This window comes from Loxodonta africana, chromosome 4 (genome assembly GCF_030014295.1).
Source record: "Loxodonta africana isolate mLoxAfr1 chromosome 4, mLoxAfr1.hap2, whole genome shotgun sequence".
In the NCBI taxonomy this organism is placed as follows: Eukaryota; Metazoa; Chordata; class Mammalia; order Proboscidea; family Elephantidae; genus Loxodonta; species Loxodonta africana.
The window spans coordinates 140598586-140625414 of NC_087345.1; the positions used below are offsets into that span (position 1 = coordinate 140598586).

Genomic DNA, 26829 nt, shown 5'->3' on the forward strand with positions numbered 1-26829 from the left:
CTGCCACCTGGTGGCCTATGCACTGTGACACACAAGGCTCAGCAACAGGGTAATTAATGGCATGGAAACACACTCTCCATGTTCAACGCATAAGCAGAACTGCTAAGAAAAAAAAAAAAAAAGGAACTGAACTCCGGAGGAGAAGCTAATTCTTTTAGAAATGGCCTCATACATGTAAGGAAAAAAAATTTTTCAGCTTGGTATTTACTATGTGACCTGAGCAAAAGACTTAGTACCAAGTGTACTGAAGGATGTGATTAAAAAAAAAAAAAAAAAAAGCTTGACTAGACAAAAAAAGTCTAAAACATTTTATTTCATATTATACATAATTATTTAAAAAAAAATTTAAGGTAACACCACTTGACATTGAAGAACCTTAGGCTGAGTTCCTGAAGGACCTCGAAAATCACTTAAAAGTGTTTTGCTTTCACATAGTCTTTTTCATGGCTGCTTGTGTCATGCTGAAGAGATAAGCTTCATAGATTATGTTTAAGAAGTTGTCATCGTTCTGGAAAACAAAACCAAAAGATGCAAGGAAATGTCAACCGGTTTGCAGAAATAAAAGGCTTCCTTCATCCTGGAGCTGAACTGGCACTTTGATATTAAGACGCTAATCTCTACCTGCTGGCTCTAACAGCTGGTAGTTTTTAATTCCGTATGTGAATGTTAAGCAGAGCTGAAAGCGAGGCTGGGCAGTCAGCTGCTGGTGTTCCATGGTCAGTGTGCAAAGGAGCAAGTGCTCACTACATTCAGCACAGATGGGACCCCAGCCATGTGGCAGTATAAAGCTAGGTTCACTCACGAAAAGCCTGAGTCTGCTGCAGATGGATGGACTGAGAGAAATGACCCAGGGTGGTGGTTCTCATAGTTTGGTTAAGAGATTGTAGGTAGTTCTTAAGGTCCTCCACTTATGCCACGATGTTTATACGTTTTTTGTATAAATCAATAATTTACTTGCAATATGCTTCGTTGGCATCTTACCAAAGCCAGTATGATTCTTCCCACCAGTTATGGAAAGTTTTTTGGCTTTGCCACATGGACAGCTGTTAGACTGGTAGTCTCTGGGCTCTTCTGCCTGGCTAAGGGGGAAGAGAGAACCACTGGCCTAATCAGTGGATGTCATGGTTTGTAATTCTGGAGATTTCTCCCTCCCACCCAAATCCTTGACAGTTTTAGCAATTCACCCACATTTCACAACCCCCCTTCATCTCTCTGGGCACCCCACACACAGAGTTAGCATTATTCTCATGCAATGGAAGAGAATGATGTCATTCTTGTTTTGCTTACAAAGTAGCCACTAAGTCCCTATGCGTGAGATCGTGTCCTAATAACAGGTGAAGGCTTGAAACAGACTGCTAGAGCGCCTTCTAACAGTTAATCAGGAAGATGTTGTGTAGAACACAGGAAAAAGTCAAAGGCATGCAGAGTGGAGGGTACATAGATACAACTTCTAACTAGCAACGTATGGGGACTAAGCTAGACTTTCCGAGTCTTGGCTCCTGCACAGAGATCTTCTTTGGAACAGTGTGATCTGAATGGAATGAGTTACAAAAAAATATGGATCCTTTATGTCCTTTCTCAGCCTTCTTGAACTTATCATGAGCAGCTTTCTTGAAAAGGGGGAAAATTTTTTTATCCTCTTTTTTTTTAATGAATTACTAAGGCTCAATCATTTGCTGTCTATCTTACATCTGATTGCTATTATGTTTTCAAATCAGATGCTGATTTCTAACCCCATCGCTTTCATTCTCTCTAAAATGTTACCTTTAAAAACATTTTTACCAATAGAGAGGACTGTCTTTTTTAAGAAGGATGAGACCACTGCAAAAAGGGCTAGCCGGTTTTCTAAAAGTCATCTGACACATATGCAAAGTACCAAAACAAGCTGATTTTCTTACAGACTATCCAAAAGATACCTAGCTACCTGAACTGAGACATCTGAAGTCTGGCTGCCTGAACCCAGTCTACCTTTGAAGGCCGACCATGAATTTTTTAGGTGTGCTTTGCTTGGTACATTGCTGAATGGTCTCCCAGAGGCACGGCCCCTCAGCCTAGTGCCGTGGGAAGGAGCACTCTGGGGCCAGGCTGGGTTGAATTCCAGCTCTACTCTTTACCAGCTGCGTGACCTCAGACCAGTAACTTAGCCTCAGTTTCCTTGTCTGTAAAATAGGAAAAAATAGCAGCATTGTTGCATAAGGATTAAATGAGCTACTACACAATGCCTGGCACAACGCTTTGTGTGTGTGTGTTTAGCTATTGTTGTTATCGGTGTTTCTTTCATGTTCTGCCATTGAGACAAGGGGCTGAGAAAGAAGTCCTGCAACTCCATCCTGTCAATATTTGCAAGTCTCAAAATTATTTATAAAATAGACCTTTAGTAGTCACAGCCTACCTTCCTTCTCTGCCTGTTTTCTACTTGTTCAACAGGGTGCTTGAACTTTGCACTAACAGGCTGCTGCTTGCCTGAGATTCTCCTCTTGCCTCTATTTCTCAACTGTGAGTTTCCTGTATGGGTACCCTGTGGCACCTAAATTCCTCAGCGACCGCTTAATCATACAGTGTTTATATTGTCTTCTTTTCTGACAGGTGAACAGCTTGAAGGCTTAGTCAATCCTCCACATTATAGGATCCTTAAAGAGCTGAGACACCCAAATCCACAACTGGTATTCTGAATGTCATCTAGTGGACCAAGCGCAGAAGCTGTTGGGGTTTAGGATGACTTGTTACCTAGTCCTCTTACTCACAGGGACACAGTAGGCATGAGTTCAATCAGTCTTTATCTCAGAGTCACAACCAATAGGTTGGCAGTTTTGTTAAGGTAAGAAGAAGAGAGACCATGTGTCCCTTTTACCTGGATGAGGTACAGCAGTGCTTCCTGAAGTTGCAGCTTGGTAAGAGGGTTGCTGGTGATTGCAGAAGGCTCTGGGTTCTTCAGAGGCAGGAAGAGGCTGGTGGAGGCAGCAGCTGGTTCTTGGCTTCCCAAGGGCAAGAGCCCACTGTCCCTCTCCTTTGATGGGGCCAAGGTGGACTGCGTGAACACCATGGGGGACATGAGCAGAGAAGCAGTCACTGTAGCAGGGATGCGCTCAGGTGACATGACCTGCTTATAGCAAACACAGACACAAGGGCAGGAGTAAAAAGCAGCTCATTAAATGATGGGTGCAGGGATAAAGAGGCCCCTCACTCACAGCGGTAGATATAGGTGAGCTTAAGTATTAATTATTCACAGCTCCAGTGGGTGGGGAATGCTTATAAGTTAATCATTCCTGTTTGAGTCTCCATATATTTTCCTTTGTTGTTACTAAGAGCTCTGGCACACAGTCTGCTGTAGTATCTGTCTGTAGATTATCTCCATACCATTTAAAGCTTGGTCTCTAATATTTGATTTTTCAGGTTTACTATCATTACTTGGCCAGGCATTTAGACTGCGGGCCTTTTCCTCAGGGAGAGTAGTTGTCCAACATTCTGATGTAAAGGTCCAGTATGCTGGTGGAGTTGTGCTCAGTAAGGGGCAGGGCACACACATCTCCCACTCCCGATTTCTTCACACAGAGGCACCACTGCCAGGGCAATCCTTATGGCTTCTCTCTGCCTCCTCACTCACTTCTTCCCAGGAAGGAGGACTGATTTATTGGATACACCTCTTCTGGGTCCTTTTCTGTTAGGATCTGCCTGCTGGCAGACGGCCCGCATTTTCTGTTTCTCCATGCTAAAGTTTTAGGGGCAGGGCCCCTGGGAGACTGGTCGTTGCTTAACATCTCAGTGACTTGTCTGTGTTTGGGTGAATCTAATTCAGTGGGGCAAGCAGGGGCGGATTATTCAATAAGAAAGGTAAGCACGGGTTTACTTGCGCTTACTAATCTGTAGTGAACAATTTCACAGGGGTTACACCACACCACATCAAAGTGAAACCCCCATGAAATTATTCACTCTAGATTAGTAAGTAAGCATAAGTAAATCTGTGCTTACCTTTCTTACTGAATAATCCACCCCGTCAGGGACTGTAAAACTGAAAAGAGGCTTTGATTCTGTAGGAAGGTACTGTGGGGCTAGGAGTGAGACAGACACCAGCCATACCTAGAAGCAGAATCTTTGATATGGTGAAAAAATCTGAAATTTTTACTATAGATTAGTAAGTAAGCACAGGTAAGCCCACGCTTACCTTGCTTATAGGATAATCCATACCTGGGGGAAGGTTAGCTAGCTCACTTGGCTAACAGACGTAAAATCAAGTTTTGTAATAGCTCTATCAGTTATGCAAGTGACATTTTGATTCCTATCTGGCTGACTCCTACAGGTATCTCTCATTTGTTTCTAATTCAGTGAGAAAAATAAATGCTTTTATCAGTCCCCTAAAGTTCCAGAAGAACTCATGAAAACGGGAGGATAAAGTCCAGCAATCGAGAAGTTGCTGTAATTTATAATCACTCCCTCAGCATCTTTTGGGGCAGAAACTAGTCTAGAGGAAGGTAGGCTGTTTTTTTTCTTTTAACTTGTCCCTGCTTGGTATTTTCAGGAGGGATGCTGAGAATGGATGCGCCCCAAACAAGGATGCCCAGCTCTGTTTAAGGAGAGCTCAATGCGGGCTGACAGAGAGCGTAAGTTCCTTACTTGGCTCTCCATATATGTGAGGACGGAAAAGAAAAAAGAATTATACCTCTGGAAATGTAGGTCAAACTACTAATCCCAGTCTTCCTAGTGTGCACTGCTAAGGCATCGAAAAGAAAAAGAGCAGGAAAAACAAAGGGAAATGCCACATTGAAATGAGGGTGAGGTGAGTTACAAACATTGTTTCTGTAGCAGCAGATACTCAGATTTGGGGTTTTAATAAACAATAAACGAGAACATGTTGACTCAGGGTCTTACATACACAAGGACTTATATGCCTATGATCTTTTTTTTCAAAAAGTAGAAACATTTTTGATGAACTATTATAAGCTACATGCCAAAACAGGACAAAAGGACTGGTTAATATATATACAGTAAGGAGAATTTTCTCATCTTTAAACCCAATGCATTTGGAATGAATTTGTACCACTCCAAAGGGGAACAATCCAGAGTCAGCTCTCCAGATGCTACTGACAGGCAGTGATCATAACTGGGGGTTCTCTTCTAGAAGCTGTGAAGATCACTTGCACTGTTCAAGTTATTGATGGGTACAGAAAACTGTCTTTCCTGAGGAGAGAATATTCCTAAGAGTTATAATATTTTTCCCTCTCTCGAAATTTGTGTGTGTACGTGGGGAGGGGGAGCATACTTCTCTCTCTCCTGATCTCCATTTTGCTAGACTGATGGCACAGAGAAAAATAAAAATAGGCTGTACCTTTAAGGAGTTAATAGTAATTTTTTTGTCCATGTTTGTTTACTATGATAGCTGACAGGATTGTGGGCTCTGAAGAGGTCTGTTTTCTTCACCATTATGTACCCACAGGAAACCCTGGTGGTGCAGTGGTTAAGTGCTACAGCTGCTAACCAAAAGGCCGGCAGTTCGAATCTACCAGGTGCTCCCTGGGAACTCTGTGGGGCAGTTCTACTCTGTCCTATAGGGTCGCTATGAGCTGGAATTGTCTTGACGGCAAAGGGTTTGGTTTTTTTGGGGGGGGGTATGTACCCACACAGAGCACAGTGTCCAACATGTAATAAGTCCTCAATGAAATATGTACTGAATAAATAATAATTTATTTATTGTGGATTAAAAAAAAAAACGGTCAGATGTTTGGTATCCCAGAATGATTACAAAGCAGACCATATGCTTCACAGCCAAAGATGAGAGATTTTTTCCATGCTTATCCTGGTCTTCAGAACTTATAACATTGTGAAGATTTAGATCTATAAATAAACAATCTCTGAAAGAGAGGAAGCTACCAGATTGCTGAGCAGAAAGACGATTCTCTTTCCAGGCAGAAAGTTAAGGAGGTAAGGAGATGCACAGATGTGGCTTTGGCACCCTATTCCAAACAGAAGTGGAGGTGGTACGTGGTCCCTAGAGTACAGAGCCAATTCTAAATTTCGTTGCTTTACGGTAATAATTTGTTTCTTTTCTGCCTTGGCGGATACTTACCCGGAAAATAGGAGCCTGCCTTTCAGTGCTGGATGTCTTGTCCATCCAGGATTCCGAGGGTTTCGCCGTCCTAGAGCTCTGAGTTACCACAGGAAACTTAGCTGCCAACGCTGGGCGGCTGGCTGCATGCAGCTGCTGCTCCTGCTGCACGATCTGGAGCTTTCTCAGTAACTCTTGAGGGGAGACCACTCCACAACTGCTCGTTTGATTGCAGGACAGGGGAAGTGTTGGTCTTGGGAGTATGGATTGTTCTTTCCCAGGAGCCTGAGGTCCTAGTGTCTCAGGTGGAAGGGAGCCATTGAAGTACGCCAGCGGAGGCTGAGCCAAAGCCTTTCCTGGAGCCGCAGGGGCAGCAGCAGTGAGAGTTCTGCTGAAGTGTGGGGCAGCTGAACTGGTAGGTCCTGGCGTACTGATGATGTACTTCATCCCTGCCACTGGGGCACTCCGAAGTTTCTCTAACAGGCTCTGACTTTTGGAAGCACTTTGTGCACGATGAGAAGTCCCAATGTTACGGAAACATGCTGGCTGGACAAGTCCAGTAAAAACTTCCCCGGCAGAATGGGGACTGCCATTTTCACAGGGCCGGTTTTCGGGCAGCTCTGACAATGGGTGGAGGTCTGCACTCCTGACCATGAGTTTCTGAATGGCCGGACAGAGCTGCTTCTCCAGCAGGGGAGAGTGTCGTTTGGGTTCCTCATAGGACAGGGACCGTACAACCCCCTGCCTAACTGGAAGTTTCTCTTGCTGCTGCTGCTGCTGCTGGTGGTGGAAGATCTGTGGAGGCTCCACAATTTCCCGACATGTAGCTTTGTCCTGCTTCCCAAAGAGAGTCATCAAGGATAAGTGTTGGGGTTCAGAGTCCAAGGTCTGGAACAAATAAAAACATCTGAGAATGGGTCTAGATATAATATGACTATGGGGGGGGCATGAAACATAATTCAGTCTGATGATTTCTTCTATTTACAAAGGATCAATGAGAAAGGATGAAAAACTTCATTATAATAACCTTTTAAATGGTTAAAGGGTAAAAAAATTAACCTTTTTCAATGTCAAAAATTTTCACAGCACTCTCCTCTACCGCCTCTAAGACAGTTGTTATATTTGAGTGTCTGTTGATCGATAAAATCGCAAATGATCCTTGAGGAGTCTGAGAGTCACAGATAGGGAATAACTGTGGTACGAAATATACACACTAAAAGGTAAACAATCTCTTCAATAGGAAATCCATCTAACCCAGAAAAATACACGAAGATACTGAGAATATACAGGAATATAAGGATTTCAGAATTCCTGGTAGCTTTTTCAGAATTGTAGAAACTTAGGGCTGGAAAGAAACATAAGCCATTTAATCCAACTTGATCTCTTTAGCTTTAATTAAATCACCAGATACATAAAATCTATCTTGGGCCTGCCAGTTTTGAAGCCACTTCCTTCCTGCTCTACATCATCTCCACCTCTTTCTGCTGTTTTGTACATTTTGGGGCTAAGAGAACATGAGCTCCATCCTAAAGTCAACATATGCCAGTTTCTCTATTAAAATAAAATAATTTCCATGGAAAGAAAAAAGAAAGCTAAAAAGAAAGAGAAAAGAAAACGCATTTAAAATTCTAATACAAGATTTTCATTAGGCCAGTCTTTCTTTTGGCTGCATGTTTATTTTCAAAATTAATTTAAATCAATTCCTTAAAAAAAACCTTGAATGAAAAATAATCATTAAAAAAAAGAACACACCCACATTGTATTTACAATCAACAAAGGGTCCTACAGATTAGCAAGTTTTGTTAATACTATATTATTCTGAAAAATACATATACTCATATAAAAACTGCTATGATGTTCATATTTTAGGTTGCAAATATAATGACAAATCTTCACCATGCTTAAAGGGAAGTCTTAAGCCACTCCTTTAGGTTTGGAGCTCTTTAAAGAACAGGGATCCCGTTCTACATACACACTGCCTACCATTGTACTTGCTATAAAGGGGGTGCTCAGGAAAGTTAAACCGAATTCTGTTGTCTTAGTTGTCATTCTCTCGGTGGCCTTGGGAAATCACCTGCCTCAGAAGAATTTAGGCCTGATGGGCAATGTTTCTGTCATCTCCAATAATTTTATAAGTTGTTGTTTTAAACATTATTATCTAACAAATTTATACTGGGTCTGAATAGTATAACCCCAAAATTCATGTCCACCTAGAACCTGTGACTATGACCTTATTTGGAAATTGATTTTTGCAGATGTAATCAAGTTAAGATGAGGTCATAGTAGATTAGGGTGGGCCCTAAATCCAGTGACCGGTATCCCTATAAGAAGAAGGACATTTGGACACAGAGACACAGAGGATGCACAGAGGGAGATGGCCATGTGAAGACAGAGGCAGAAATTGGTGTAATGTAGCTATAAGCCAAGGATTGTCAATAACCATCAGAAGCTAGGAGAGAGGAGAGGAACAGATTCTGCCTCGGAGTCTCCAGAAGGAGCTAACCTTGTTGACACCTTAATTTTAGACTTGTGGCCTCCTGAACTGAGAATAAGTTTCTGTTGTTAGCCCACCCAGTTTGTGGTATTTTGTTACGGCATCTCTAGGAAACGGATACAGAGTTCAAGTCCAAACGAGATTAGCACAGAATGTGGTAAATGTTGAAAGTAAAAATTTTAACCCTCTTCTGGGGAAAGTAAATTACAAATAATAAAAACACACCAAAAAAAACCCTCTAATTTTCGACGGCAGTGGTTTTTTTTTTCCTTCCTCAGATTTACCTTAAAGAATTCTTGAAGAGTACCAGGCCCTCCTTGACTATACTCTGGATAAAGATTCTGTAAGAATCTTATAGAAACACTGCATACAAAAAGCAGAGGGTTGTGTACCTGGCTGGGCTGAGGTATGCGTTGTTGCTGGTTTTCTCTGGGTTTCACTGGAATTGGCTTGATCAGATTGGGGTTGTCATAGATGGCAGATGAACTGCTTATCTGTTTTGGCTCAGAACAAGTTTTACACTGAAATGGAAAAAAGATACCCTCATTTTTGATGTTAAAGACACTTTAACCTTTTTTAAAAAACGTATCTTCTTTCTTCTTATGTTTATCTAGTTGACGGATGGCTATTTTTTTTGATAGATTTTCATGTACCAAGAAAAAAAATTAAGAAGTTCCTTTTTTCTCTCTGATATAAGCTATGTTTGAACATAAACTGAATTCAAATTTAATTTTTCTTAGTTGTACAATTCAGTGCCCTAAAATATTACCAACATCAGCCTGCAGGACCTAGGGATACTCAGGTGGATGCTTGAAAAGCTATGTATATGCTTAAGAAGTAGTAGTTTAAAAATACATAGTCTAGTGCTTTTCAGTATGATAAACAATGATAGAAAGTATTCCATAAATAACAAGCCAGGACATTAGCAGGGTTCTCCCCATCCCTCCATTAGCAATTGACTTAAAATTGGAGAGTTGCTCAGTATAATTCATCCAAGCAACTAAACCTTTTTAGTTTACAAACCAAAAAGTTAAGCTGACTCAAACCACTGATTTGTAAATTACTAACATCATCTTTATTTAATAAATGACTTCTTGAATAAACAGAATAATTCAAATCTGAGTGTTCTGAGCCACTCACTACAAATTAGAATTTCATAGAGGAGACAAGCCTCATCATTTCAAATACTGAATCATTATCATACATTAATCTAACCAACCATGCAATTGCTAACACAGTAGGATTCACAACAGAAAGAACACAGCAATGATGTCCGTGTCTACTTCGTAAAAACATCAAATAAAACTGAATATAAAAATGGCACCTTCTGTGTGATAGACTCTCGATAGCATCGTTAGTTTCAATTGTAAAAGCACGGCCTTGGGCCAGAAAATATTTCACACTGTACCTGACATGGCATAAGCTATAAACACAATCTTGTTCCTCAGGAACCCAAGGCTCCCAATGTGTCTTACAGTTATTGGAGTGTATTTTCTAATTCAACGGCGTGGAGATACAGAGTTTATTATTCTTTTGTGCACTTAGGTTTGTAAGGTCAACTGTACAAAAGAAAAATTATTTTCTTCCGAGCATTCTGTAACACTAGTATTAATGGGATGTGAAAGCATTTTACGAATCATAAAATGTTATTTCCAATTCTTCTGAAGTGAATGATGGTGGTCCAACTGGCCTGGCTTTCCCTAGACATGACAACGGAGACAAGAATACAGCTTAAGACAGGTTCACTCATACAATTTTAGCATGAAAAAAATTTTAACTTCTGCTTGCTACTTAAAAGAAAGCAGATGCTTAGCTTACTTTCACTGAACGACCACAGGGCCCTTTCAATCATTCTATCCTCCTGCTATACTTCTGTGTTCTCTATGTTCAGGGATGCTGACTTTCGAGCACAGAAAAACAGGTATTTCTTGCTTTCCCGGTGCACATGTCCACATGGGCTACGAGGTTGCGCACAAAACCCCTGATAGCCTTTTCTAATTAAAATGTATTTCTAGAAGGTTTTTTCTATGTCACTACAACTGTCTATGTATCTATGAAGCCTTGTTTTCATGTAAAAATTGCTTATTAAATTGCTCAGAATTAAACATCATCCACCCCAACAGTTTGCAGTTCATTTTCCAGTTGTTTGGTTTTCTATGCATCTCCAGACCCAAATAACTTAAAATACTTGGGGAAAAAACCAGTTTTTGAAAAAGTGTGTAATGGGTTTTGAAAAAGTATATAATGTATAACCTGGGGCACTTCTCTAAAGCCTCAAAGACCATGTCACGGAATCCCATTTTATCACATACACACACACAAACATATGCATCTTTGCCAAGGGAAAAGTTTAAAATACAACAAAAGTGTTAAAAGTAGGTGTCTTTGAGTTATTATTGGTGAATTTTTTTTTTAGATTTTTAAAATTTTCTCATCAAATAGTGAAAGACATTTAATAATTTCTTTAACTCATAAATAAGTCACAGCTGTATCTACAAGAAATCCATTAATTCCTGTCTTAAATTACAAAACACAAAATACTTTTAAAACACAAAATAGTCCACTTCTGAATATGCAAATTGTAACTGTACAGCCTATAAATAATTTCTGGCCCTGGCTTTTTTTCTTAACAAGCTTTGGTTATTTTATTGTACATTTGCATTTCAACTAGAAGTTGAATAAAGAAGGTAAAAGCAGATGAAGCTGAAATGAGTATTATTGCTTCTAAAGCAGATTCATAGAAAGTTGTCTCTCGGGGAGAAAGCATAAAATATTGGCCAAAGTAAGGTTATCAAATTGTTCTTTATGTAAAAAGTTGTATCTGGTGTCACTAGGCTTCATTTTGCCATTTCATATACCTCCAGCTCAACATTTTCCCTTTCGATTTTTATAAATTTAGGAATTTGAGTTGGAAAGCATCTCAGAAGTCATTTATAGTCTAATACTTTTCCACGAAGTGAAATTATTTTCTAATACAGGCAGTCCCTGGGTTTAAGAATGTCCAATTTACAGACAACTTGTACTTGCCCTTTAGTGTTATGTAAATTTGCCCTCACTTTGAAACGACTGAACTAACCCCTATTCGCAAGTAATTCTTCATCACGATCACCTTCACTTGCTGTACGTACAGCTTTTAAACCACTGAAAAGGCTTCCGTATGCACCTGCTCCGACTTACCTACAAATTCTTAAAGACACATTCAGGAACAAATCTCTTTTGTAACCCGAGGATGGCCTGTAATTCAATCTCTTCTTGAACATTTCCAATAATGGAAAACTCACTTTCCCACAACAAGAATTCTGAAGAAAAATTGTGTTTTCTTTCTCTCTTATCCTCTTCCCATTTCCCCCTTGGTCCAGGACCTCAGAACCATTTACTCATGATCTCCACAAAACTTCTGTTTGTGTGTGGGAGAGGAGATAACACGAATGTAAGGCAAAACATAAAGAAGGGTTTAAACACTGCAATGGAAGCTAATGGGGGAGCATATACATCTGGTTGGGTAGATCAGAAAACACAGAGAAAGAATGTTGATATGGGCCTTGCTCATATTTTGAGATAAAGAAAGGGAGGGGAGGGCGCAGGAAAAGGTATTAAGGTATATCCATGCCATGGCTGATCTTTTTTTTTTTAATTTTTAAAAAATTTTTATTGTACTTTAAGTGAAAATTTACAAATCAAGTCAGTCTCTCATACAAAATTTATATACACCTTGCTATATACTCCTGGAAACCCTGGTGGCGTGGTGGTTAAGTGCTACGGCAGTTCAAATCCACCAGGCGCTCCTGGGGAACTCTATTGGGCAGTTCTACTCTGTCCTATATGGTCGCTATGAGTCAGAATCGACTCGATGGCACTGGGTTTGGTTTTTTTTTTTTTTTTTTATATACTACTAGTTGCTCTCTCCCTAATGAGACAGCACACTCCTTCTCTCCACCCTGTACTCCCGTGTCCATTCAGCCAGCTTCTGATCCCCTCTGCCTTCTCATCTCCTGATCTGTCTGGTTTTAAATTTCTCAACATAAACTTTATAATCAACTTGTCTGGCTCAAAACAAAAAAAGAAACTCAGTATTTGTTCAGGGAGCACTTTAAATTTATAGATTAATTTCAGGAGAAATGACAGCCTTCAGGAAGCAAAATTGTTACTCACTTTGGTAGGAGTTTCAAATATTTGTAGTGGGTGGTGGGAGTAGAAAGTAGTTGGGCTAGAAGAATAATCTGAGGCCATGTTATGGAAGGCTTAAATGACAAGTTGAAGAGTTCAAGACATAAATGCTCAGTAATGGGAAACCAAGGATTTACACCAGGGGAGGAACATGATCACGAAGGTGGTTTTAGAAGGTGATATCACATATAAGGTTATATCACACCATTTGGCTGTTAATGGCAGAAAGAATAATTTCTCCTGTTATTTATCTCAGAGCAATTAACACTATGCATAAAACAACTGGTATTTGATTTTGTAGGAAAAGCAAGTCTATACACTGATTCAACATCTGCATTTCATGTCAACATTATAACCAGACATCTGTGGGGGGAAAAAGATGACAAGAAGATTGTTTTGACCTCAACAAGTTTACAGTGTAGTGGGAGAAGCTGACATAAGTATAAGAAAATATAAGAACAACTTAAGTTCTAACTAGTAATAGACTGAGGAGCTCACTCCAAAGAATAATTAATTTGTCTGAAGAGATTTGGGAAAATGCCATGTAAAAAGTGGCATTATAACTGGTCTTGAAGGATATGTAGATTCTGAAGGGAAAATAAAATGAGGGGGAAATATTCCAAGTTGCAGGTATAATATAAAATTATTGCCTAAATCAAGTCTTCAAAACCATGTATGAGTGTTTCTGGGTGTATGTGTTGAGAGAAGGGAGAGAAAATAAAATAATTTTTAATATTTACATTAAGTAATTAATAAACCAAACCTGTTGCCATCTAGTCGATTCCAATTTATAGTGACCCTATAGGACAGAGTAGAACTGCTCCATAGGGTTTGCAAGGAGCGGCTTATAGATTCAAACTGCTGACCTTTCGGTTAGCTGCTGAACGCTTAACCACTGTGCACTAGGGCTCCCATAAGTATAATATTCATTAATATTTGCATATATATTTATTAACCATGGCTCTGATATCTTTACAGAATGTTAAGGTCCTTGAGGGCAGAAATGTCAACCTTTTAAAGATTAATCTTCAGTGTGTCTAACATACTACCCCGGTGGCACAGTGGTTAAGTGCTCAGCTATTAATTGAAAGGTCAGTGATTTGAACCCACCAGCCACTCCATGAAAGAAAGATATGGCAATCTGCTTCCATAAAGATTACAGCTTTGGAAACCCTATGGGGCAGTTCTACTCTGTCTTATAAGGTCGTTATGAGCTGGAATCAATGGCAATGGATTTGGCTTGGTTTGAGTAACACAGTACAATTAATAACATAATTATTTGACTAGCTGCCAAGTCATTAAACAAACAAACAAAAAAAAACCAAACCCAGTGCTGTCGAGTTGATTCCGACTCATAGCGACCCTATAGGACAGAGTAGAACTGCCCCATAGAGTTTCCAAGGAGCGCCTGGCGGATTCGAACTGCTGACCCTTTGGTTAGCAGCTGTAGCACTTAACCACTATGCCACCAGGGTTTCCTGCCAAGTCATTAGGATACATTTTAATGATTTTTGATAGATTAAACAAAATAAATAGCTACTGCAGAAATAGTTGTTATTGACTGAAGCTAGGACTAAAGCTTCTCTGTCCAAGGCCTATGATGGAAGGATAATGACACTGTGGCTTATTCGTATTCATTCATTCATTTGACAACCATTTATTTAGCACTTACCATGTGCTAAAGATGAATAAGGAATGTCCTTTTCACTCAAGGAGCTCATAGTCTTAATAATCAAGGGTGAGTGAACAATCAAGTCAAAGGCCTGTTGAAAAACTTAGTCAATTGTCCTTTAGCACGTCCTACTTCATTCAGGATTTTTCTGATTGATGCCTTGTGGTGCCATTTAATTTGTGGTATCATTGATTGTTCAACTTGCCCTCCCCCAATTTTCTGTAAGCTGGGAAGTCAGAGCTCAAGATTTAGTCTGAGTCAGGATCAACTCTTTTAGCAAGAGTACTGAGAATATTGAGTATAATGTGGTGTATATTTTACATTACATCACATCAGGAGGCACATAGTGTTTGGTTATCCAATTTTTAATGATGCTGATCAGTGGGTTAAGGTGGTGGCAGCCTGATCCTCCCATGGTCAAGTTCCCATCACTCTTTCTCATACTTTTAACATTACTTATGATCACTGCCTGAATCAATTATTTTAGTAAGGTGTTTTTAAGTTCTATCATTGCATCTACATTAGCTGGGCCAGGGCTATTTGATTACTCTGAACTATAGTCCATAGAGGGTAACCCACCCACTGCCGTTGAGTTGATTCCAACTCATAACGACCCTACCATAGAGGGTAGACAAGATAAATGCTAATTCTTTCCCCTTAATTACTTGCAGAGTAAGGAGTTGATGCCCTAGCATCTCCAAGGATAGTCAATAATTGTTTTTTATGTTATATGTATACATATTATACACACATATACATATATATTTTTTGTTTGTATGTTTGCTTTCTCTCCCTTATCACCACAAATTCACAAATTTTTATATATTCATGTATTTCAATTCACTGCAGTCATTCTTTTTGATGCTTTGGTCAGTGGTCCTTTCAAGCTGATTATTACACCCTTTTCACATGAACTATTTGATTTTCTTGTCCCAGACCTGAAATCAGAAACTTCTTTAAGGTGCCCTGAAATCTTTCAGTAGGGAATAATATTTAGAAACAACCATCTGAGCACTACGGGTGCTTAACTCCTACTGGATTGTCACATTTTCTAGGTGTTTTCAGGGAAGGAGGTAGAAACTACATATTTAAGAAACAAAACACTGAATTAATTGTTATTTTTAAAATTTAGCATCATACAGTTTTAACTTTATTTTAGTTTTTCGCTCTTACACTGAAGGTTTCAGTTCTGACCATATTAACATAATTACTCATTTGTTATACTCCACAACAGTTGCAAAATTACAACGACAATATTAACAATAAAACCTCTGTATAAAGTTTAAAATTTCTTTGCAGCTCTTTTTGTCCTTAAAGTATAATCAACTAAGAGCACTCAGTTCAAATGATAGGTTCTGAAGTCACTCAAACTAATTCTTTTTCTTGACAATCATGTCATAACACGATATTCAATTAAATACATTTGTTTCAGCCAGCTTCCAAATTTTGGAACTTTTTTTTTCTTATTTTTTGCCCATTTTTTAAAAGCATGTTAAACTTTTCTCAAATTTAGAAATTCTTTATAAAATAGGGAAATTAACCCTCTTCCTGTCACACCCACTCCTCAGTGCCTGACATGGTTAGGGTCCAAAGACCAGGTCATTATGTGAAAATCAGCGTTATCAAAAGTGGATAATTTCTTCTCTGTCTTCAGGCCATCCATTTGTCCCATTTTTTTATTTAGAAAATATGATCATAGAAGTAGTAACAGCTGAGATGTACTGATGTGCTCACTGCTGTGAGGAGTCCAGTTATGGATCACTCCTCTGCTCAGAAGGAGGCCTGGAGGACAGAGAGCTGGACAAAGCCAGGCCGTGTGACTGGAGGGCCCAAGGCTTTACCCACTTGGCCTTCCTCCTGTGCTGGGCCAGAGCTTTCCTCAGGGAGCTGCATCCAGGGCTCCACTCCCACCTCTGCAAGCCCTGCATTCACATCCCAGGGGCTGCTCTGTGCTCGGGCCTGACTAGTCACTGAGGCTTCAGGCCCAGTTCAGCTCACTTCGGAATGTCATTAAACTCACAAGCATTTCTTCCAAACACCCTCTCCCATACCTCTTTCTCTCTTCCCTTCCAACCCACAGCAATTTTGAACTGCAGGGCCTCAGGCTGCCTACAAGCTGGGAACCTAGAACAGGCGCCTGTTGTCTTGGCCCTGGGGAGGCTGTGGCCACGAAGGAGGCCACCCCTGTGGCAGGTGGATGTGGTGCCCCCGACTGGTAGGAGGGAGAGGATGCTCCACAGCTGTTGCCCCCATACCCACCACCTCAGTAATGTGCAAAACAGTCAAATAGTAGGGTTTTTTTTTTTATTACTGTCATAAATATGAAACGTAAGATTATCAATAAGTGAGGAGTAGGTGTATTTAAATTGTAAATATTTTTTCTCATTTTTCATATTTTTTCATTTTGCTTGTGTGTGCTTTAAAGCAGGCAAAAGGTTTATTTATTTTTATAGTTACAATTATTACTTTTGGCTTTTGAGATTTAGTTAGGAAGGTTTCCCCTTTCCCAGATTATAACAAAATCCATACGTGTTTTCTTCTGTACTTGAATGATTTTAATTTTACATTTAAATTTCTAATACATTTATAATTTACCTTGGCATATGATGTGAGGTGTGATCTAATTTTGTATTTTCCAAATAGCTACCAGTTGTCCCATCACCATTTATTTAGGAATCTATTGAAATGGCCGATTTGAGATTTTTACTTTATCATAGCCTAAATTTCATATACAGTCATGCGTCGCTTAACAACCACAATGCATTCTATGAAATACGACGTTACGTGATTTGGACGTGTGAACACTGTATTATATATTGAGCAAAGCTATATGGGAAACCTTTTGTTTCACTTTCAAATCAATACTTTCCCTTTGCCCCTTGCTGCTGCTAATACTAGCACTAGTTTTGCTGCATTTGGGAGCCATGATGCACTTCACGGTAATATTTTCAAGAGAAAATTAGACAGAGATAATGCTCCAACGTTCAAGAGATAAGCAATACACGAGATTTGATGTGCTACCTACAAGTTGAAGCATACACTACTATATGGTAAACTTTTCATTTGTCAGTAGGGAAAGTTCACATTAAGATAACAATAGAAAGTACAGTACATACATAAGCCAGTAATACAGGCATTTATTATGACTATCAAGACATAGGTATTACATGTTCTGTACCTTTATATGCCTGGCAGCACAACTGCTTTGTATGTAAGGTACGTGAGATACACTTGTTGCATGCGGGAAGCTGTTGCATTCACCACACCCAGTTATGTCTGCTATGGCCCGTTCTCCAATCGGGGTTGCCGAACCCTATTATAGTCAGACACTCCCCAGACAGACATTATGTAGTACATGACTATATAAAAAAATACTTGGGTCTAATTCTGAACTTTCTCATCTGTCCCATTAGTCTATCTGACTGTTCATGTGTCCACACCATGCTGTTCTAAATATTTAGGCTTTAATGTTTTAATATCAGATAGTTTGCCCATTACATTGTTCTTTTTTTTTGCTAGGGTTTTCCTGGCTATTCCACCTGGTTTTAAATTTCTCTACATGAACCTTATAATCAACTTGTCTGGCTCCAGGAAAAAAAAAAAAAGAGAGAAAAAAGAAACCCACTGGTATTTGTTTAGGGACCACCTTAAAGTTAAAGATTCAGGAGAACTGACAGCTTTAAGTTGAATCTCGTTGTCCAAGGACAGAACTTATATTTCCCATTTGTTTAAGTCTACTTTTTTTTTTTTTACTTTTATGCATTTCAGGAGGGTTTAATTTTTCTCATACTGGTTTTGCCCATTTCTTGTTAATTTTATTCCAAGGAATTTTATATTAATTTGTTGCTAGACTGTAAATGGAGTCTTCTCATAAATCTTCTAACTGGACACTGTATATACAAAGACTACTGATTTTTCAGGCTACATTTTAATTCACTTAAAATCAAATACTAGTCTTCTTTAGCCTACTTAAAACAAATAAAGATTTTATTTTTCATATTAGTTTGGTGAAAGGAATAGCATCCAGTCTTTCTCAACAAGAATATCCCCACTGTGGAATTTAAATATGTATCACAAGAAAGGGCAAAAACTCACCTTTGTGTATTCATCTTTGGCCTTGGTGAGCATTCGTAAGATATCTACTTCCTTTCCCTCTCCTGAATTGAGGATCATTGGGGAGATTCCTGCTCCTGCTCCTGCTCCTGCTCCTGCTCCTTGATGGGCTTTCAACTGTTCATATTGAGTTAGGCTACAAAAGCAGAGGTGAAAATCCATCGAAAGAAACCAATTCAACCAAGTGTTTTTTAAAACCATCCCCAATTCTCATCCAGTTATTCCATCCTGGTTACAACCATATTAGAAAGAAGACTACTTAGGAATTGAAAGAAGAAAAGTGAGATTTGGGGGCCTGTGTACACTGACTACCTATATGAGTCTAGAAGTTTGCAATCTATGACCTGTAGGACAAATCCAGCCCATTACCTGTTTTTGTTAAATAAGTTTTATTGGAGCACAGCCATACTTGTTCATTTGCATACCGTCTATGGCTGTTTTTGCACTACAACTGTTGATTAGCTGAAACTAACTCATGGCCTGCAAAACCTAGAATATTTACTATCTGGCTCTTTTACAGAAAAGGTTTGCCGACCCTTCGTCTAGAGCATTTTGAAAGGACTCATTAATTAATTGCTGAGGAAACCCAATTTAGAGTTCTCAAACAGTGTGGGAGCTGCATACCAAAACAAGATTTTTTTTTTCCCCTCATTCCAGAGTGCTTTGAAGTCAAAGCAAGGGTGAGCTCAGCAACTCAAATCCTGTTGGTCTCTGGCAGTTTAAAAACACAGTGAAGATTCCATACTAATTCTGAGAGGAGGAAGCATTAAAGCACTTAGAGCAATGAGTGTCCTGTATTGTCCTGAAAACCATGCAGAAGGGAGCTCAGACTGTGCCTATCTGCTGCTGGGTGATGCTGAGAAAAATACTTTTTGCCTTTGTGTGCTTTGACTTTCCATTCAAATTCATTTATTATTGCCATTACATTTATGGTAAAAAAAAAAAAAAAAAAGATCTGAGAAGTTAACTGAGATTTTATTCTAACTGGCGAAGGGGTCTGATCCACGCAAATCAGCTTATTGCTGGTGAACAGTGTCCTGCCTCAGCTGTTAAGTAATTACTGCAGAATGGTGATAATTTTAACATGGCCTCTTGGCTGAGCTACAAGGTACTTTTTAATCTATATGAAATCCTGCTATTATAATCCATCGCACAGTTTACGATAACATGAATGTTCAAGAAACTAGTTGTTATGGTGGTAAATATCAGTTTGAACACACTTAATCACCAGCTGCAACTTGAGCTAGTTACTTACAATTAGCTGACACAAGCTAGATTTTCAGGAATCTATGCCCATTTATTAAAAAAAAAAGTGCCCCCCATTTTTCATTGCCTTGGGGTCACTATTTAGTCATTTCATTGCCCTGGGACTTAAGACTGGAAGCTGGTTCTTTTGTAGCTGGAGGTGCTTTGTCACATCAGTGTGGGCAGCAGCTCTGTGCTCAGCTGAGTCCAGTCACAGGCTGAGAAAAAACACATGTAGGAAAATCACTTAATTCTCAGGCTCTTTCTTACCCATCCCCATAAATAGCAGAGCAATGGCTGCTTCCAGTGAGCAGCCCTGGGGGCTCAAGGACTGATCAAATAGCTGACCAATCACAGAGGAAACACCAGGCTGGGTCCTCCTTTCAAAGCCATCAGGGAAGCAAAGAGAGTAGGAAAGTCAGAACAGGGATTCAAGTTTCCCAAAATGCAGAAGGGGACAAATCATAAGGTCTCATGAGATTAAGACAAAAAGAGGATAGTAATAAGAAAGACTGTATTAACTCAGAAATTTCCAAAGAAATTGAAAATAAAGACTATCCTATGTAACCACAGTGTTTGAGGCAAATGAGAAAATTGTGAGCTTCTAAAACACGGATATGCAGCTAAATGGCATGGATAAGCATTTAGAGCAGGAAGGAAATAAAAGATTTGAGACAATCTGAAGCAGCCTTTTAGATATGGCTCTGAATGCTCTCTTTACTGATAAACGTATTGAAAACTTATTTTTAAAAACAAAAAATTGCTAATTTACAAATGTGGGAAATGTTAAGGAAAACTGCCATTTGGAAGAACACACATTACATATATTTCACACTGGCAGAAAAAGTGAATTGAGTCATTCTAGATGATAAATCTTCACTAAGGAAAGTAAAGCAAGTCCCTTATGTCTGTTTTTAACTTATTAAGTAATATTAAGTGTTTTCTGGACCACTGTGAAAAAGAATTTCAGTAAGAGATGTATTCTATTTAAATTATGGTATAGTTGCATACATTTAGAAATACAAACAAAAGCACCAGGTCCTGAAAAATACTTAACCTTTCAGCTCTTACTTTTTCATAAGCTCTGCAATTCTTTGGCATTCTTCCTTATCATAAAACCAAATTCCATAAATGGACACTGCAAAAGAACACATCAAGCAACTTATTAGCATCTTCAAAACTAAAAAGTAGAAACAAATTACCTTTTCCATTCTGAAGAGAAATGAAGGCTGTTGTTGTTAGATGCCGTCAAGCCAGTTCTGACTCATAGGGACCCTATGTACAAGAGAACCAAACACTGCCAGGTCCTGCCCCACCCTCATGATCACTGTTATGCTTGAGCCCATTGTTGCAGCCACTATGTCAATCCATCTTGTTGAGGGTCTTCCTCTTTTTCGCTGACCCTCTACTTTACCAACCATGCTGCCATTCTCCAGGGATTGATCCCTGATAACATGTCCAAAGTAAATGAGATGAAGTCTTGCCATCCTCGCTTCCAAAGAGCATTTTGGCTGTACTTCTTCCAAGACAGATTCATTCGTTCTTCTGACAGTCCATGGTATATTCAGTATTCTTTGTCAATACACAATTTAAAGGTGTCAATTCTTCTTCGGTCTTCCTTATTCATTGCTCAGCTTTTGCATACATATGAGGCGACTGTAAACACCATCGTTTGGGTCAGGCGCACCTTACTCCTTAAAGTGACATCTTTGCTTCTTAATACTTTAAATGTATACTTATTGTATAAATGAAAACAATCACTGGAGTTAAAGCTTGGTAATCTAGCACTGAAATTTTTAAACCCACAAAGAAATCTGTAGCAGTCTTAACACATAGATACACACACACACACACACACACAGATACGTGCATCCAATAAAGTGTGTTTTCCTTAAAAATTTAGCACTTGAACACAACAGGCATTTGGCAAATGCTTCTTAAATGAATGAATACAGACTGAAAATGAAATCAGAATTTCTGAACTTCCTGGCTTTGGAATATCATTTCTATACTCCATGTACACATTTAAGAAATGTTTTATCTTTATTCATAAGGATTCAGGAATCTGATGCACAAATTATGCCTAGAAACCGCTCCTTCGCCCCAGGAATATGTTAACTGGAAATTGGCTTTGTAAGCTGTGAGTTAGAATAGAGTTCTGGCAAAAATAAAATTTAATAATAAGTCTCTGACTTCAACATGTCAGAAAATTTACAACTGTTGAAGGATTAGATACGACTATGATTTAATCATTTTTTAATGAAAGAAAAACATGGTCTAATATAGCTGCTATTGATTCATTTCACAATTTTCAGTTAAGTTATATACTTTATTATGTGCCCATCTACATCAGTTTTATACCAAAGGCTGAAACAATTCCAAAATACATCGATATGTATCTAGTTGAGGATCTGGTGGTATTAATCACGTTAATAATGAATTAGCTATGTATACATTTTCAAACTGTCATTGAAAATAGTTGCAATATTATGATGATCCAATAAAAACTGGCCAAAAAAAAAACTTTTAAAGGGAAAAAAACATTAAACTTTCAAAGCATTTAATTATAGGAATATTATTTGGCCATTTAAAGAACTGTGATATTTTAACCACAGCTTTTTCCCCACTTACCTGATCAATGCCTAGGTGTGGAATTTCTGCTTCTTGTCAGTAATGATTCAGATATCAAAAGATAGAGGAAATGTTTTTATCTAGTGCTATTTTAAGCAGACATCTTAAAAAAAGGAATTCCATGGATCTAAACTTATTAGTAAACGTGCCAAAAGGCGGAAATGGGTTTTTTACTTTGTTTTTGTATTATCAGTGTACCTGGAATCTTTATCTTACCTACCCACGTGAGAAGAGGGGAAAAAAGTGACCCCCCCTCCAGCTCTTTCTTGAACAGGATCATTTTATCCTCTTAGACAGAAATACAGACACATATTTCTCCTTAGTACATTAACAATCTTTTGAAAAAAAGAACATCTGAGTTCTGAAGCTTAATGCTATGAGCCTTGATATCAAAAAGGAATTCTTTCATCTCAAGATCATTCAATGTGTCTCTCAAAACTTTACTTCAAGGTTGTCCCCAGTCCATCAACACTAATTCCCTACTCTGATTCCCACACAGTGTTCCTGCACCCTAACTTACCCAGCCTCGAGGTCTTGTAAGTAAATTTGGATTGGATCATTGACATTCAATCACTTAAAAATGTGAATACGTTTGTATATTTTGGTGGCTTTAATCTTATCACAAAACTAGAAGCCTGGTCTATTTTTTGGCTACCATGAACATCTTCTTTCACTGGAGTCTGAATTTTCCGAAACTGTCAAAGGAGAAGGGTGGTAGCACGGAAGAAAAACCTGGCATAACTTAGGAACCCGAGGCCCAGGAACACAAAGGCAGAGGAAAAGCCAGCCATTGGTGTCTCATCAGTAGAATATATTAATAGAAATATTTTGGGTGTAATTTTTATGGTATTACACATTTGTGGCATCTGACATAAGGAACTAAGTTTTCATAAGGGGAGGATGCCAAGGAAAGTGTTGATACAAATAGCAAAGCAGTCTGACATTGTCATAACCATGAGGAACTGAAATGCAGATTCAGGAAGGGAAATGCTATGGAAACATCTTTCAAATGTCAAAGCAGAATGAAGGAAGGACTGGGTTTCTAGAAACACATTGAGGAGACTTCTTTAGGACAGGACGATTTATCTCTAAAGCATCATGGCTTTAAGATTAAAAGGAGATCCTTTTGAAATAGCTCTTTTCGTCCCAGATAATATTTAGTTTGAACCTAAAATTTAAATACCCAAGGGGCGGGGGGAATAAAAAAAGAGCAAACGAACAGATTTACCAAGACTCCTGGATCTTGAAAGGTGGCACCGAGATAAAACGTAGGACTGGGCCTAATTTTTCTCTCCCTGAAATAGTTTGGCCACTTAAGCTGCATTCCACTGAAAAAGAGGCAGTGAATTACATTGAAGTGCACATTCCAACTGAAGTTTTCTGCCTCTTAGGCCCAAGGTCTCCCAACCCCTGGCCAAACCTATCACTCTTCCACACAAGAGGGCATATCAGAGCACCTCGTGGTGATATATAAAAACCAGAGATCACCATGCCTCAGCGAGGTGATGAGCTGACAGGCTGACAGAAACCATTAACTTCACATTTCAATCCATGTTTTCCCGTAAAGCCAGTGCGGGAGAGGCCTGCGCCTACGTAGGCAGTAAGCACAGCACGGGAAAAAGACAAGGTTGAAAGAACCAAGAAAGAAGGTGTAGTTTTTAGAAAGCTAAAACTGACAAAAATTGCTGTAACCTAAGTTTGCAGCTATGTAACATAGCTGTGTAAACCCCTGTAGCACTGAGATGTTACCTACAGGAATGATTTCTGGGTTTTAAAAAATTACGAGATAAGTGCACGAGCAGGATACTTATTTTAAAAACTCAACGTAGTTATTAGTACACAACTGGAAATTTACAATGTTTCGAGCCTTTATCCAGTCTGCTAAGCCTGCGTACCAGCCGCTTGCCAGTCACCTGTCGGCCGAGACAGAGATGAAGTTTAAGGGCACCTTGGTGCATGAAGCTCAACTCAACTGTTTCTACATCCCTCCTGGAGGTAAGAAATCTCAGAGAATAGGAAGAACATGTTGAAATTTACTACGAAATATTCTAATGACATGTAAAATGTAGGACTCCACCACTCTAAGGACTCATCTCTTTAGCACACCTCTTTTTGCATTTAATACCGGACTTTCAATAGCACAGTTGTGCAGTTTTGCCTAAAATGGCACTGTTGTGGTTTATGTCACGCTTTGGAAATTCTCAACTGAAACAAGCTGTGTTTGAGGGAATAGGCAATGCAATATTGCCTTTGCATATCAATTAAAACATCAATCTTCTTCCTTCCTTTTAATTATGAGAGAAAGATTGAGGACATCAAAACTTATACATTAGATTTCATGTCCGAGTTTTGTAGGTACAAACAGACAAGATAGGGAGCAAGGTGATCATATTCTATAATGGTATTTTCTTCTTTGTATATTTCTTTAGTGGCAAAATCCAAAGCTAATCAAATTTTAAGAGTTAAGAGACCATTACAGGTAAGATCAAATGTCACTTAAATGTACATTTTCATTCGGAATCTTTTAATTTTTATTAGCAGGGTGCACGAATTCATTTTAGAGGTTCTTTGAGAATATACTCCACCTAGTTTATGTTCGGAAACCCTGGTGGTGTAGTGGTTAAGAGTTCGGCTGCCCTATGGGGCAGTTCTACTCTGTCCTATAGTGTCGATATGAGTTGGAAACCACTCGATGGTAATGGGTTTGGTTTTGCTTAGTTTATGTTCATAGTAAATATTTCTATTCAATGTTTTTTTTTTAAACAGTTCTTTTAGGACATTTATCATTTGTTCTATATTTTACCCAAAATACCTTTCAACTCCAAGTTCCTGAATGGCAAGTTGCAATCATTTAGCCAGGAATTTTTGTTGATATTTGTCTGACTTTAAAGAATAAGGCACATTTCCACACAGTTAGTAAATTGATAATACATAATTACATGAGTAAAGTTTAAATAGCCAGGATATCTGATTTGGTAATGCTCTCCTGCTTTCTTTTTTTTTAAAAAAAATAATTTCACTGTTCTTCTCAAAAGGACAGGGAAATATGGTTTTCATAATCAGTATGTAGCAAGGAAGGCATGTAAGTTCTCTTTTTTCACTAGGAAAACCATGGAAACATGGCAGTGTAAATTATACAAATCTCTTCCGGGCATTTAAGGATAAACTAAAAATCTTAAAATGCCTTCAAATCCCATTCTTTTCATGAGGTTTTTCTTAAATGAGTGGAATAGTCATTTGAATTTAAGGACCAAGAACATTTAATCACAGACTTTGTGTAAACACTTGTTTTTGAGGCTGTTCAAATATAGTATTTCTTAATTTATTGTACCATGTATCTAGTTCAAGTTTACATAAGTTCAGCCATATTGATGATGACTTGTTACTAGCATTTGGTAGTAAGCATACACACACAGCTACTGATGTGGATATGCTACTACCAATCCGAAAGATCACAAAGTACTTAAAAAATTAGAAAGCTAGAACCATGAAGTGTTAGCGCTGGAAGCCAGCTAAAAAGTGTGCAGTTCGATAGCCCAACTTCACTAATGAGGAATCTGTCCTCTAACAAGCATAAATGGCTTAGTCAAAGTCATTTTTCTGAGTTCAATCTATTTTCTCTAAAATATACTACTGGATCCCTGGTAGAGCAGTGGTTAAGAGATAGGGCCGCTAACCAAAAGGTCAGCAGTTCTGATCTACCAGCCACTCCTTGGAAACCTAATGGGGCAGTTCTACTCTGTCCTATAACTTCCTATGAGTCGGAATCAACTCAACAGCAACAGCATTTTTTTTTCCCTTTCGAAGACTTTATAAATTAAACAATTAAGTATTCAAAAAAATTTTTTTAACTTGCCAGGTTTGATTATAAGAGGTTGGGAACTAGTCTTTTTTAAACTAAGGTTCATGTGGACTCTCAAAAGGAAAACGAAAGAAGGGAAGGAGAAAAAGGAGGAAAGAAAGAGGAAGGGAAAAAAAAAAACAAAACCCCATTGCCATCGATTCCAACTCATAGTGACAGTATAGGACAGAGTAGAAACTGCCCCATAGGGTTTCCAAGGAGCGGCTGGTGGATTTGAACTGCTGATCTTTCGGTCAGCAGCCTCAGCTCTTAACCACTATGCCACCACAGTTTGAATTCCTAGTATTGGCAGCTTTTTTACAGCAGTAATTGCCAGGGCAGCAACTAGGTTACTTATGTACTGGAATCCCTGGATGGGAAAAAAGGGCATGTTTGGCTGGTTCTATGTGGATTTTGTGCTTCTACCCCATTTAGAACGCTTTTCACAAAAAATGCTTCCTTTGGCCTTGAAAGTAATGTTCTTTCATTCACCTTCTGCCTTAGCTTTACTGACCAAACATGGACACAATCTTGTAAAACAAATCTTCACTGGCCACTGAGAGTCTACATAGCACTGTTATCTGTGGCCCCTGGATCTGGTTCTTTTCATATGACATAGTTTGCCT

At 38.8% G+C, this 26829-nt stretch overlaps 1 protein-coding gene across 6 annotated transcripts in view; it reads right to left on the reverse strand.

The window, feature by feature from the left end:
- Nucleotides 1-288: 288 nt before the first annotated feature.
- The window catches only part of DCP1B (decapping mRNA 1B), a 59985-nt gene continuing 33444 nt past the window's right edge, over nt 289-26829 (reverse strand). For 3 of the 6 annotated variants that reach the window (XM_064284781.1, XM_023548988.2, XM_023548985.2), the window contains 6 exons: nt 20803-20869; nt 18469-18622; nt 8927-9055; nt 6062-6928; nt 2852-3103; nt 290-508 (listed from right to left, as the gene is read on the reverse strand). In XM_064284781.1, the coding sequence (XP_064140851.1) occupies nt 428-508; nt 2852-3103; nt 6062-6928; nt 8927-9055; nt 18469-18622; nt 20803-20869 (1550 nt within the window). In that variant the 3' untranslated portion in view covers nt 290-427. Of the gene's footprint in view, nt 509-2851; nt 3104-6061; nt 6929-8926; nt 9056-18468; nt 18623-20802; nt 20870-26829 lie in introns of all 6 variants that reach the window. The other 3 variants (XM_064284785.1, XM_064284782.1, XM_064284784.1) reach the window with 3 other exon arrangements.